A 12,452-nucleotide genomic window follows, 5' to 3' on the forward strand; every position below is an offset into this window, starting at 1 on the left:
GTCCTGGATCGCCAACACGAGGATCACGAGAACTTCTTTCCAAGCTCGACCGGCATGGCTACGTCGGTTACCACGCTGCTTGTTGAAGTTGAACAACCAGGTTCGAGCCCCGCAGTTTGATTGCGAGAGATAGGGAATCGGGGAGTGCCCTTCCCATATGGCAACCGGTGCTGGAAAACGAAATCCCGGAACGCACGAACGAACAACCCGAGACGCCCGCGCACGTCACCCCGGAAGCTAACCGGATCCACCAGCGTGGTTGCCAGCGTATCCCACGGGGCAGCATTTTGCAATTCTTCCACGTGAGGTCTGGTGATAAGCGAATCCACATAGCCGGCCGTCGGGATGACATCCGCTTCCCGAGGGAATATCCATTCAGCTCAAAATTGCAGCTCAGGAAACAGGACAGTGATCTTCATTGAAACAATGGCGACCCGGTTCAGTTTCTTGGCGGACCAAGGCTCAATGTCTCTGGTGGCGAAGGCCACAGGAGCACGCTGACCAGGAATGAAGGCAGCATCCGGACCAAACGGGTCCACGGGGAGCATCCCTGGCAATGACGAGCTAGGAGGAGCAGGGATCAAGACAGATTCGGGGGATCCGCCATCATGAGGCGATTCCCCTCCACCATCACTGTCGACTTGGATCGCGGATCCCGCGGTGCCGGCTCCGGATCCGGCTGTACCAGTGACTTGCGGGGGCGGTGTCGAGAGGGATCTCCGCCGGGCTTCGGATCTGGTCTGGGACAAGGCCCGTCGCGTGTCTTCCTCCAAGGCATCATCAGCGGCTCGAGCCTCCTCCGAATCCTCCGGACTTTCATCGTCGTCGTCATCGTCCTCATCGTCCAGAGTGAAGGAATGGGGGCCGGAGGACAGCGTACGCTTCGACGACGATCGGATAGGAGACCCCGAGCCGTCGGACCAGTCCGTTCCCTCATCCTCGTCATCCTCCGCGCTGCCAAGTCCACAACCAGTGGGAATGACACGTTTGGCTTTCCCTTTTCCGGATCCAGTGCTGGCCGGCGGAGGGCCGGTGGAAGCTGGCTGGGGAACGGCAGGCGTCGTCACCGAAGGGCCAGCGGTGGGATCCCGACTGTGACGAGCCGGATTGGGCCGTGGACACGACTAACCCCGTCGTAGAAGGGGCAATCGCCGCAGATCCGGCCGAAACCACGGCCTGGGACGACGGCGCGGTGGTGGATCCAGTCTTGGACGTAGATCCCGTCTTAGGCGTAACGGCGGATCCGGTTTTAGACGTCTTGGATCCAATCTTGGGCGTTGATCCCGATTTTGAAACCGCGACGGATCCAGTTTTGGACGCCTTAGATCCGGCCTTGGATGCTGATCCCGACTTGGATGCCGCGGATCCAGCCTTGGCAGACGATCCGGACTTGGATGATGTGGATCCCGGTTGAGGTGCAACAGCGGATCCAGTCTTGGGCCCAGACCCAGATGTTGACGTGACAGCAGTGGATCCAGCCTTGGATCCCGTACCCGTCTTGGACGTAGCTACGGAGCCGGCTTTAGATGTGGCAACGGACCCAGACTTGGATCCGGCACCAGACTTCGAGGGGGAGGCGGAACGTTTGGACGTGGATGTGGATCCAGGCTTGGACGTGGATGTGGATCCCGCCTTGAACGAGAATGTGGATCCCGCCTGAGAGGCTGCCTTGGAGGTCGAACTGGTTTTGAGCTTGGCCTTTGGGGAAGCTCGGGCATGCTTGTGAGGACGGGGGGATCCTGTGCTAGGAGCGCGAGATGCACTACGCGGTCGTTTCGCAGCCGACGGATCCGCTCCACTTACAGACGGTAGAGAAGCCGAGACAGCAGCTGTCACCAGCGCCAGTCGTCGGCGTGCCAAATCCCGCTCCGATAAGCCACGATCACGCTCCTGAACTAGCTGCTGGTGCTGAACATAAGCAGCAGCGAGTTGATCCCAGAGTTTTGCTGCGGTTGCCTCGGCATCCTTCAATTTGTCACCTGGATCGACATAACAAGTGAATATGGGGTTACTAGCGGGGGACAAAAGAAGATCCACGTACTCGTGCGGCGGAGCTTGGATTCTAGCTCCGTTTGCGTTCGCTTGGCATCCGCCCACTCGGTAGCCGCCTGGTCACGCTGAAGTTCGGTGTCCGCCAGCTTTGCTTGGATCTCGTCGCGTAATTGAGTCACGCGTACGAATTCTTCGAGCGCGTAATCTCGCCCAGCAGACGCTTTCTCGAGTGACGCCTTGGTATCTTTCAGTTCATCAGCGAGATGAGCCAGAGCCACATCCGGCGACGAGGGAGGTGGATTTGGCGCGGGGGATCCTCCACGCGCCGACCCTAATGCGGATCCGCCATGGGTGGATCCCACATAGTCGTTAGTCACCACCTCTTCTTGGGTCAGGCGCAACTCGTCACGGAGTCGATCCAAGCTCTCGTCCGCGGCTGCACTAGCAGTCTGGGAATCCTCCAGATCCCGCTCGAGGTCATGGATCCGGGATTGGAGCTGGTGGATCTCAGATCCGGCGAGTGCCATCTCCCCACGGCGGTGGTCGTTGTCGTCCCGCAAGCCATCTCGTTGACGGGAGGCGCGATCCAGCCGTCCGGTCAAGTCGCAGATCTCGACCGCTTGATCAGCCAACAAGAGTCGCAGGTCCTGCGAGCGAGAGGCCGCACGTTGCTCCCACCCCTGGATCTCCATAGCCTGGTCATGGACCTGGGCTCGCAAGGTTTGGAGTTGGGTGGCGTGCAAAGACGCAGCTTGGTCTCGGGCATCTTGAGCCGTCTGGAGCTCCGCCGTCAAGGTTTGCACCCGATCGGAAAGAGCCTGGGCTAGCGTACGCAGATCGGTGGGTGACATTGAAGAAGGGCTGACCGATGGAGTGGTGGATGGGGCCTTGCCCGGTGATTTGCTGGTACGCTTGGTGGGAGACATGAGTCACGAAGAAGAGGAAGCGGCTGTGGATGCTGGTAGTGCACGCGGTGAAACGCTGGTTGTGCAGCGCCGACAGCGTACAGGAGGGCGATGGTGGGTGAAGTGCTTTTTCAGAAATAAGAGAATGGACCTAACGCGGGGTCACTATTCCGAATCAGTGACAATTTCAAGTGATTAGAGAGGATTCGGGTCGACCGGCGCGGATGCAAGTTGCTTGAGGTGGATTGGCCATGACGAGCAGCACCCCGTATGAAACGACGATGGATCTGGTATGAGTGATGTACGGGAAGGCAAGATCCACCAAGGAATATCTCGGATCCACCCTTACCTGGGTTCACTTAGGTGGATATGGATATACTATGTACCAGTGGATTGAGAGTGGATCCTACGAAGGAATGGTGGTAGGTGCCATCTGAAAGTGGATCTAGTAGCCACAGCTAATGAGGAGTCAAGATCCACCGCGAGGTGTCCCGGATCCCATACTTAAGGAGGGAGGATCCCGCATAGAGTGATCTGGATCCAGGATACAGGAATGATGGATACAGTGAATCTCGAACTTTCGTGGGACAATGAAGATCACAGACGGTTGCAAGATGATGTTGGATGATTGGAGAGCTCAGATCCATGGCGAGTGTACACTTACAGTGAAGTGGATCCAAGCAACCTGGATTCGGATGAGTGTACCCATAATAGGGTGACCATATTAATTACGTAATGGATCCGGTGGATCTGAGGATAATACAGCTGGGATGGCAAAGGAAAGAAAGGACATGCAGCCGAGCTTGGTAAGGGATTTAACAAGTAAAAGACATAGAAGGTAGAAATCCAGGCAGGTATAGGCTTAAGTATCAATACAGTCTTCAATTTGCACAGTAACACGCAAGTGCCTTCCTCCCCTCAAGAATCGGAGCTCCATTGGCCGTACGAGCTAGAAGAAGGTTGGGAATTGCGAATCTAGTGTTGGTAGTGATAGCTGGATAATACATTGACCAGATCCTACAACCTAGTAAGCTTTCCTATGCAGTGCAGATCCGACAGGTTAACCGAATTTACTACTTGGTCGGTTACATCCTAGAGGCTCTCAACTCTCAAGATCCCGTCACAGGAGGCGGCAAGTACGACTTAAGGAAACGCAAAGGCAAGGGACACACCCGCAAGGCAACCCTACGGCCAGATCCACGATCCAGGCCCTGGATCCACAAGCTCGAATATTCGCTTAGGATTCGGAACCATCCACGGACGCAGAGTGAAGATTTTCCACTGCTGCTCCACCCCATCCCCACGTCTCGCCAAGACACTCAAGCTTCACCACTTGAGCTCTTCGGAAGTTACCGAGAGAGCAAGATTCCGCCCTACCGACGGGTACACAAGGTGAGGGAAGTTCAGCAGAACACGGATCATCGGGGGACCCCCTCCGTTAGTCGGTGTCTGGGCGCAGTTGGTAAGTTGGATCCAGCAATCTCGCAGATTTTGCTGATCTCGCTACACCACATTGAGGTGGCTGAAGCCTTGAGGTACAAGATCCTAAGCGAAGTCACGCTGCACCATCAATTATTTAAAATCCCGGACACTTCACATCCAACAATTCATGCAACCTCCGCCGCAAAGCGGCGGCGAACGGATTTAAGGTGCTGAGTCCCTGAAGTTGAGGAGAAGGACGGGATTTACACTAAAACCTTAGTGTAGAGACAGATTCTTGAGCGTAGTAGGAATACTTGCTTCACCGTTTTTCACGTTGTTTCGCTATCGACTTGCCGGACCGAAGCGGAGGCCAGCGGCCTTCTTGTATGAGAATGTGGCCTCACTCTAAATATAACACGGTTTTACAGTGACCTCTCTTCTTTTAATATTTTCGTGATGAATAAACACACAAACATCAGCCCGCCGGAACGAAGCGGAGGCGGGCGGCCTTCACACCTGGGACTTACCACTGACCCACCGCCGCGACCTCGTCTAGCTCGTTATGCCAAAACGGCGCGCAGTGTAATGTGGGCCACTTTTTTATCTTTTCGCGTAAAGATCATGACTTGGCAAGCTCATGCACGTTTTAATTGTGGTGATGCCAGTGGCCCATTGCTGCAGCCACACCAGGTGATGATCTCGCACGAAGACGCAGCGCTCCACTCAATCAAGCAGCTGGACCTGGTCCGCGTCCACTTTGCGTCACATCTGTCGGCTCTTCTCGTGCTGGAGTGTGTGATCGACCGTCGCCAGTCGTCCAAGACTCCTAGTGCTATTAGTAGTGCTGTGCTCAGTGGTGGACGCATCCAGCTACATCCTTGGGTGTTTGACGTATATAGGCAATTAGACGACGCTTTTGCAACATTGGAGAAGGCCCAACTGGCTCCGTTCGCGACCATTTGGCTGAGTTTGCTGACCAAATTCCCATCTGCTGCAACCCCCAGCAGCGACAACATCTGCCGGGAAATGGATGACTCGCGTGTTGACTTGCTCTTTGAGAGTGTCCGCAAGAGGCATATTGACCTGGAGGCGTCGGCTCGACGCCAGTTGCGCGCTGCAGGAACACTTCGAGCACCCCAGGAGGGCCAGCAAGTGCCTGTGAGGCTATTGGGGGACACTTACGTCTTCCGCATTGATCGAGTGGAGGAAAGTGGAGAAGCAGCTGAGAAGTATATACAAGTTTTTGTGAAGGGGTGGAGTGATGCTACAAGAGAAAAGGAGCAGAAAGAGTTAGGCGAAGAGCTCTCGATGATGCGTATTGAAGAGGAGGGTTCTGATAGGGCGTCTGATGCTTCGTACGAAAGCGAGCTGAATGGGCGATTGTGGCAGACTGGCTTTGCAGGATATACAGCATTTATCCAAGATGTTGTGCTCAATCTCGCACTGGTGCTGAAGCGTGGACGGAAAAGCCTAAAGAATGATGTGGAGATGGAGCAGATTGGGTCACATGGACTGCTAATCTCGGGTGTGAGTGGTGTCGGGAAGTCACTGGCGTTGGTGGCTCTGCACCGTGAGCTAGTACGACAGAAGATTGGAACGTGGCGAACTGATGGTATGTCGCTAGTAATGGGAGCAGAGAGTCCAGCGTTCCCCACAGCCTACGAGTATTTGACCCACGCACTGGAACAGCACTTCCCCGAGTTAGGATCTCTAATTGGCCATGTGACCGATCAAACTTCATCTACGTGTGCTGGCGTTGTGCTAGTTGACGACTTAGATGTGCTTTTCCAGTCGGCGGACGGTCAAACTGCTGATGGCTCGAACACGCTGATCCCGCAACTTGGCAGCGCTTTGCTGCGTTTACTTGACGAGCTCAGCTCGTGCAACTCACGTCTCGTTGTTATAGGAACGACTGTGAGTGCCGATGCGAATGTGCCTCTTGTTGCCAAGCGTACTGGACGATTTGGAAAGATATTGGACCTAGTCGTTCCCACCGAACAATCCCGCCGTGATATCTTGAGACGGCATCTCGTCGGGCTGCCACTACGAAGTGAAGAAGAAGAAGCTTCAACTGAAAAGAGTGCCGCAAGTCTGGCCTCGCGTCTGGCTGCTCTAACCGGAGGTTACGTGGCGAAAGACTTTGTGCGTATCTGTCGAAATGCGGCTGCACGGACATTCGCTGAGTCAATCAACGACGGTGGATCAGCGAGGCCTTCAGTCGGATGGACGGACCTGTTGCAGGCCCAGCAACAAGTGAAGCCTTCTCAACTTCGGGAGCTGAATGTGGCTTCACCTGGGGCGCCTGCGGACGGGAAACTCGCGTTCGCTGGCTATGCTGCTGTGCAGAAACAGCTCTTTGAATTTGTGTCGTGGAAATTCCACCCGACTGCCGCGATGAGCGTACGTCAAAGATATCTGTTCGTATGGAGTTTACACTGACAACATTCGACTGCAGCGCTTAGGAATATCTAACGCATCCGGAATCTTGCTATCGGGGCCATCAGGGTGTGGTAAAACGTTGCTGGTGCAGACCCTGGCAGCTCAAGCTAAGGTGAACTTCGTTTCTGTCAAAGTAAGTCTACACCGGGATTGGTGTCGAATTAGTTCGAAATGAGCCGCTTACTCGGCGCTGTTGTGTTTGCATGCAGTCGTCTGAGTTGCTCTCCAAGTTTTTTGGCGACAGTGAAAAAGCAGTGCGTCAGCTTTTCGGTATGAAGTGCAGTCGTGTAGCAGAAATCGTTTTTGCAGACAACGAAGGCAAGCTAACTGTTTTTTTTTATTCCCTTTGTGAACTTAAAGCTCGAGCACGTGCTGCCTCCCCGTGCCTCTTGTTTTTCGACGAGTTCGATTCTATTGCTCACAAACGTTCGTTTGGTGCGGGTGATGGAGGCAGCAGTGGCGGTGGAGTCTACGCGCGAGTACTCTCGACGTTTCTCAACGAGATGGACGGCGTGGGCTCACAGCGCGTAACAGCGTCATCCACCTCGCATAGTCAGGGCGGCATTCTCGTGGTGGCCGCAACGAATCGAAAAAATGCTCTGGATGCCGCTCTCGTTCGCCCAGGTCGCATCGACAAGACTATAGAGATAGGATACCCGACACAAGAAGATGTTCAGGTGAGGAGACACTTGGTCGAATCTTTGTCCGAGGTGGCTGGCTGTTAATGTAATGATGTTCTTGTTCCAGGATATTCTCTTGCTTTACACGAGAAAGATGCCGCTGGCTGACGACGTCAACATCCAAGACCTTGCTGCGCGACCCAGAGGGTACAGTAGACTGAGCTTTTCCGCTTGAGACGATCTCGATTTGACCTTGCTTTTGACGTGCCACAATTCAGCTCTTGCTCGTTCACGGGAGCTGACATTGCTGCAGTCTGCAAGGAGGCAGCATTCCGTGCACTTCGCGAAGATATCGAGGCGAAGATTGTCCGCTCACGGCATTTCGAAGCGGCATGGGATCAACGCGCTGCAGCAACTCCGACGTACATGACGCCTTTGAGAACCAAGCAGAACCCCACAGATGTCTGATACCGATGTACTTTGTATCCAAGACTAATAGAAGAGACACTCTGAAAAGGTCGACTACATTATCAGGTCAGCGCGGCGATAGCGAAGAGCGGTCAGGCTCGTCGCGTGGGATGAGTTTGAGTATCTGGCGCAAGTCCTTACTGCGAGCTGAAGCTGCTCGTTCTATCGTTTTCGTCTTCCTTACTCGAATTTCGGCCTCCACGTCGCATGCTCTGGGTCGCTTCGCCTTTCTCTTCGAGCCTGCGGAGAAAACGACACCAACAGGCTCGTGCTGTCTGTCGACTTCAGTGTTAATCTGAGCAAATACCGTTCGGAATGGGAAGAAATCTTGCAGGAAAGGGTGGAATAGCGCCTGCTTGGCTGTGACCCTCGTGGCCGGGTTTACATCCAGTAGACTGCAGATGAAGTCCTGGAAGTGCGGATTCCCCGGAGCTGCCGCTTCCAAACGAGTCTTCAGAGACGTCGATATCGTCTGCTTCCGGTGATTATCGGTCTTCTCTTGATACCGAGCAGCAGACAGATACGGGGCACACGCTGAGCTCAGCGGGACTCCATTTGTCACGGTATCTTCAATCTGCTCCAAAAGATGATCATTCTCGACCTTCGTGACGTTGGAGCGCTGCTGCACTGACGCATCCAGAGCTGGCAGTGTGAACAAAGGTTTGCCAGAGACGCACTCGAGCAACAGACAGCCTAGGGACCACATATCCATAGCAGAGCAAAGTAAAAGTCCTGCAGCCACCTCAGGAGCTCGATACGTGACGGTCTGCACGTCGAAGCCTTCACTTGTCTGTTCTTCAGCGTAGGCTGCCAATTCACTCGCATCCAGGCAGTTCCCAAAGTCCACGAGCTTCACTGGCGATGAGCAGGGCGACTGGGAAGTTGATGACCCCACCGGAGCCTCTGCATTCGAGCGCACCACATTCTCAGGTTTGACGTCTGCGTGGATAAGTCCTTGGTCGTGGAGGAAAGCTAGAGCTCCACAGAGATGCACGGCCATCTGTCGCACCTCCACTAACGGCAACGAAGGCGTTAATAATATGGCAGCGTCCGTCTCTTGTTTCTTCTGTGCTTCAAACAACTGGATGCTGGTGGAATCAGAGGGAGGCAGCGATGAGCGCCTCTGCTTGCGTTTGAAGAGCTGCTGTGTCCAATCAGGGGCTCGAGCTGCTCCAGGGGCCTGACGCCACGGACCCCAGAGCCCCACGTCCAGTACAGGAGGTCCAAGCAGCTCCAATACAAGACAGAAGTGTCCCTGCTCTTCGAACGTCTCCAACAAACGCACCACTGGGCAGGCACAGAGGGCATTAAAAAGCGTCACACAGAACGAAGATCTTGAATATCGACCTACCGGCACAGCAGTCGTCCACGTCCTGGTCGTTGACTTGCCGCAGCGCTGCAGCTTCGCGCTCGCCAAGTGCGTTGAGTTCTAGCTGCCGCACACACTTGATGGCCACGTGGCAATGCTGCTGCACGTCCAGAGCTCTGCAAAGATCGACTGATGAAAAGGAGGGCTTTTAGCGTGGGGCATAAGGCTGTTTGACACACGCACCGCATGATGACGGCGAAAGTGCCGCTGCCGATGCGGCGCAGGAATCGGTAGCGACCGTCGTGCAATAGCGTTTGGCCTTCCACCAACGTCTGCATTTTTTGAACAATTGCCGCCAAAATAGGTCGCCAAAAAGGTACCAGAGTGAATGCTAAAAATGTTGGTTACTATAGCACCAACCTACACTTTGTCCTCCAGACAAGCGCGTCCGTGAGGGGGACACGGGTGCACATACAAAACTTAAATACCGGGATGCTGTCGTCCGCTTTTAGCACTTTGCAACTGGGCGCGCAAACGTTGGATTTCCATTTCTAGTTGCGACTTTTCCTGTTGTGACTGGTGCAACATCCACCGTAGCGATTGCACTTCGTGTTCGTACGCCTCCAGACTCTTGGCGTTCTGCTGTTTACTCAGCTGACCTGCTCCTTGAGCTAGCAAGTGCATGTGATCCTCCGGTGCACAAGATGGAGCTCCCTGTTGCTGCTGAGGCTGCAATCGCGAGAAGAATGGCTGTTGCTGCCCTGAAGATAACCGTGCCGATGATGTGTTGTTAAACGATAACTGCTTCATCGCCATTGGATTGCTAGCGGCGTAGGCAGATGCCGCAACACCTCCTGGTATCATTGAGACCGTCGATAGTAACGTCGGGAGCGAGTCCACGGCAGGAAGCAATGGTGCTGGGGCCATGAGCGACGTACCGTTGAAGCTTGGAGCTGCTGGAGCCAGACGCGCTGCTTCTACATTTTTCCTTTTTTTGTTGGCACCGGCAGCCAACGAGTCAGAAGATCCGCGTTTTCCAGGGCCAGCTTTGCGCCCTTGCTTGGTTTTGAGCGACCGGGTGGCTGGTTTGCTGGAAATAGGGCCACGAAGACGCTGCAGCTCTTGCACTAGCGAAGAGCCGAAACGCGCCATCTGTTCATCCCCCACACCGCATACGGAAAGCTCCTGCTCCGTGGACGGCATGTAGAATGCCAACTTGGCCAGTGTAGCGTTTGGCAAGATATCCCAGGGCGCCACACCGTATATATTGACGAGTTTCTGGCGCCAGGACTGCAGGTGCTGGAAGACAACGCAAATTTGTTCCTCGGTCAGCGGCTTGAGCGAAATGGCCGAGTTGCCGCCCTGCTCGGGTGTCTGTTGCGGCTGCTGCTGGGCTAGTAACCGCTTGGCATTGTTCTCCTGAATGTGGGCGATGCGCAGTCTCAGTGTGGATGGATCACAGTACTCCGCCTCGTTCTTGGCCAGTTTGAACAGTGCCTTCTCCATGTGCAAGGCCAGTCTCGGCAGTGCAGCCAACACCTTCTCGGGAGCCTGGGGTTTCAAGGCGCGTAGGGTCTCGACAATCCGGTCGATCATGGCCTTGCGCATGGTACTCTTGTCAGACGCCTCGCCCTCTTGCAACAAGACATTCGCTGCCGCTGCGTTAGGCATCACTGAGACGCCACCGGATCCACCGCGTAAGGCGTAGAGCTCCGAACTGTTCTGGGTCTGGAACTGCAACGGCGAATGATCGCCCAAGTGCTGCTGTTGATGCTGTTGCTGGACGTATGTGGGGCTACTGGAGCCACTGTTGCTGCCGGTGCGGGCCGCTGCTCCTCGTTGAGGCTTGGTGGGGCTTACCCACTTGCGCTGCTCGCTATCTCCACCCGCCGCGACGGCCTCGTCTTCCCCTGGTTTGTGGCGCCGGTTCACGTTCAGCTTCTTCACACGCATCCGGTCGTCAACCTGCCGCCAAGCTGCCACTGCTGCTGGTGCTGCTGGTGGTGACGATCGTCCAAGCGGAAGTGAGGGTGACGGCGCAAAAACGGCAATGACGAGCGTACCGTATGCCGAGGTGAGACCCAACTGCGGAATTGACCCACGCGCGTCACGATGTAATCCCCCGCGTAGGTATCGACAGTTCGGACATTCTCGTTTGAAATTGAAATTAATTCGTGATCGATACTTTTACGTTAAAACAATTCAAATGACTTTTAGGCTACGCGATAAACGTTTTTACATTACATTTCATTACAAATGACTTTTTGTAATTAAAAGCTGGTGTCTTGCCGGTATCGGAGACAATTTATCATTATTAAAACAAGGAGGCAATAAATAAAAAAGCCAGATCTTTTCGGAACCAGCTTCGATACTTAAGCGAGGTGCCACGAGGGACTCGTCGTCGTCACAAAGAAGCTACGTGGATGCGACGTCACACTGTGCTGTGGACCGAATCTGGCAAGTGTGTGTTTTGAAGGTGCTGTTATCTTAAACATCTACTGCAGCAACCTGTCTGTCCGTCACACTAAATTGTCGTGCCTGTCACGCTTTTCCGGACAAATCATTGGATAAAATAATTTAAATATTTCTACTGGCTGCCGAGCGCAGCGAAGGTGGCTTCAATTGGTTAAAACTAGAATGTGTAGTTGACATCAATAAATGCATGTGTTTCCCAGCTAACATATGGGGATTTGCACAAAGCTAATACATTATCCGAAGGCGGCATCGTTTTAATATTTTATAGTTTTTCATAATGCATTGATATTTGAGTACTAAAGGGAGGGCAGGGTGCTTAGCGTACACGTAAGCATGCGTGTTTCCGAGGACATGGTTTAAGTATACTAAATACTCTGTACTCAGTAGGATCTGCGAGTTACACTGACTAAAATGATAATTTCAATTTTTTATTGTAAAGATATTAGCATTATTAATAATAAGTTATCTGAGTGGGTTTCTGGTATTGCTAAATTGTACATGTTACATGTACAGCAGTAGCCGGTCGTGTGGGCTTGCCGTAAGAGCAAAGCTGTGCTTATAAACGTTGTCACTAGATCCACAAAGATAGATAGCTTAGATTGACGTGGAAAAAAAGTAATATGTGCTGATGACAATTACTACTGTATTGTTTCCTAAGCGTTTATGTAGACAACAAAATTCTGATACTTCTTAATAGGCAGACGCGTTGCCGACAAGGCGTAGAATAAAGGTTTTTACATCTTAAACATCTACTGCAGCAACCTGTCTGTCCGTCACCACTAAAATGGTCGTGGCTGGTCACGCTTTTCCGGACAAATCATT

General features: G+C 53.5%; 3 protein-coding genes across 3 annotated transcripts; 1 reads left to right on the plus strand and 2 right to left on the minus strand.

Annotated features, from left to right (window-relative positions):
• Positions 1-5,807: 5,807 nt before the first annotated feature.
• On the plus strand, positions 5,808-7,846 carry PITG_06700 (cell division cycle protein 48; the record flags this gene model as incomplete). The annotated part of the gene is made up of 7 exons (XM_002998733.1): positions 5,808-6,471; positions 6,538-6,719; positions 6,775-6,891; positions 6,968-7,028; positions 7,119-7,435; positions 7,506-7,585; positions 7,657-7,846. The coding sequence occupies 7 exons, from the start codon at positions 5,808-5,810 to the stop codon at positions 7,844-7,846; spliced, it is 1,611 nt and encodes a 536-aa protein (XP_002998779.1).
• Positions 7,847-7,913: 67 nt separating this feature from the next.
• PITG_06701 (dual specificity protein kinase, putative) lies at positions 7,914-9,493 on the minus strand (the record flags this gene model as incomplete). The annotated part of the gene is made up of 3 exons (XM_002998734.1): positions 7,914-9,133; positions 9,198-9,331; positions 9,393-9,493. 3 exons carry the CDS (start codon positions 9,491-9,493, stop codon positions 7,914-7,916), a joined length of 1,455 nt encoding a protein of 484 aa, XP_002998780.1.
• Positions 9,494-9,635: 142 nt separating this feature from the next.
• Positions 9,636-11,175, minus strand: PITG_06702 (uncharacterized protein; the record flags this gene model as incomplete). Its single annotated transcript, XM_002998735.1, has 2 exons — positions 9,636-9,905; positions 10,005-11,175. 2 exons carry the CDS (start codon positions 10,749-10,751, stop codon positions 9,636-9,638), a joined length of 1,017 nt encoding a protein of 338 aa, XP_002998781.1.
• Between the last annotated feature and the right edge of the window lie 1,277 nt (positions 11,176-12,452).

The sequence above is a fragment of the Phytophthora infestans genome, genomic scaffold, assembly GCF_000142945.1.
Source record: "Phytophthora infestans T30-4 supercont1.8 genomic scaffold, whole genome shotgun sequence".
Lineage (NCBI taxonomy): Eukaryota > Oomycota > Peronosporomycetes > Peronosporales > Peronosporaceae > Phytophthora > Phytophthora infestans.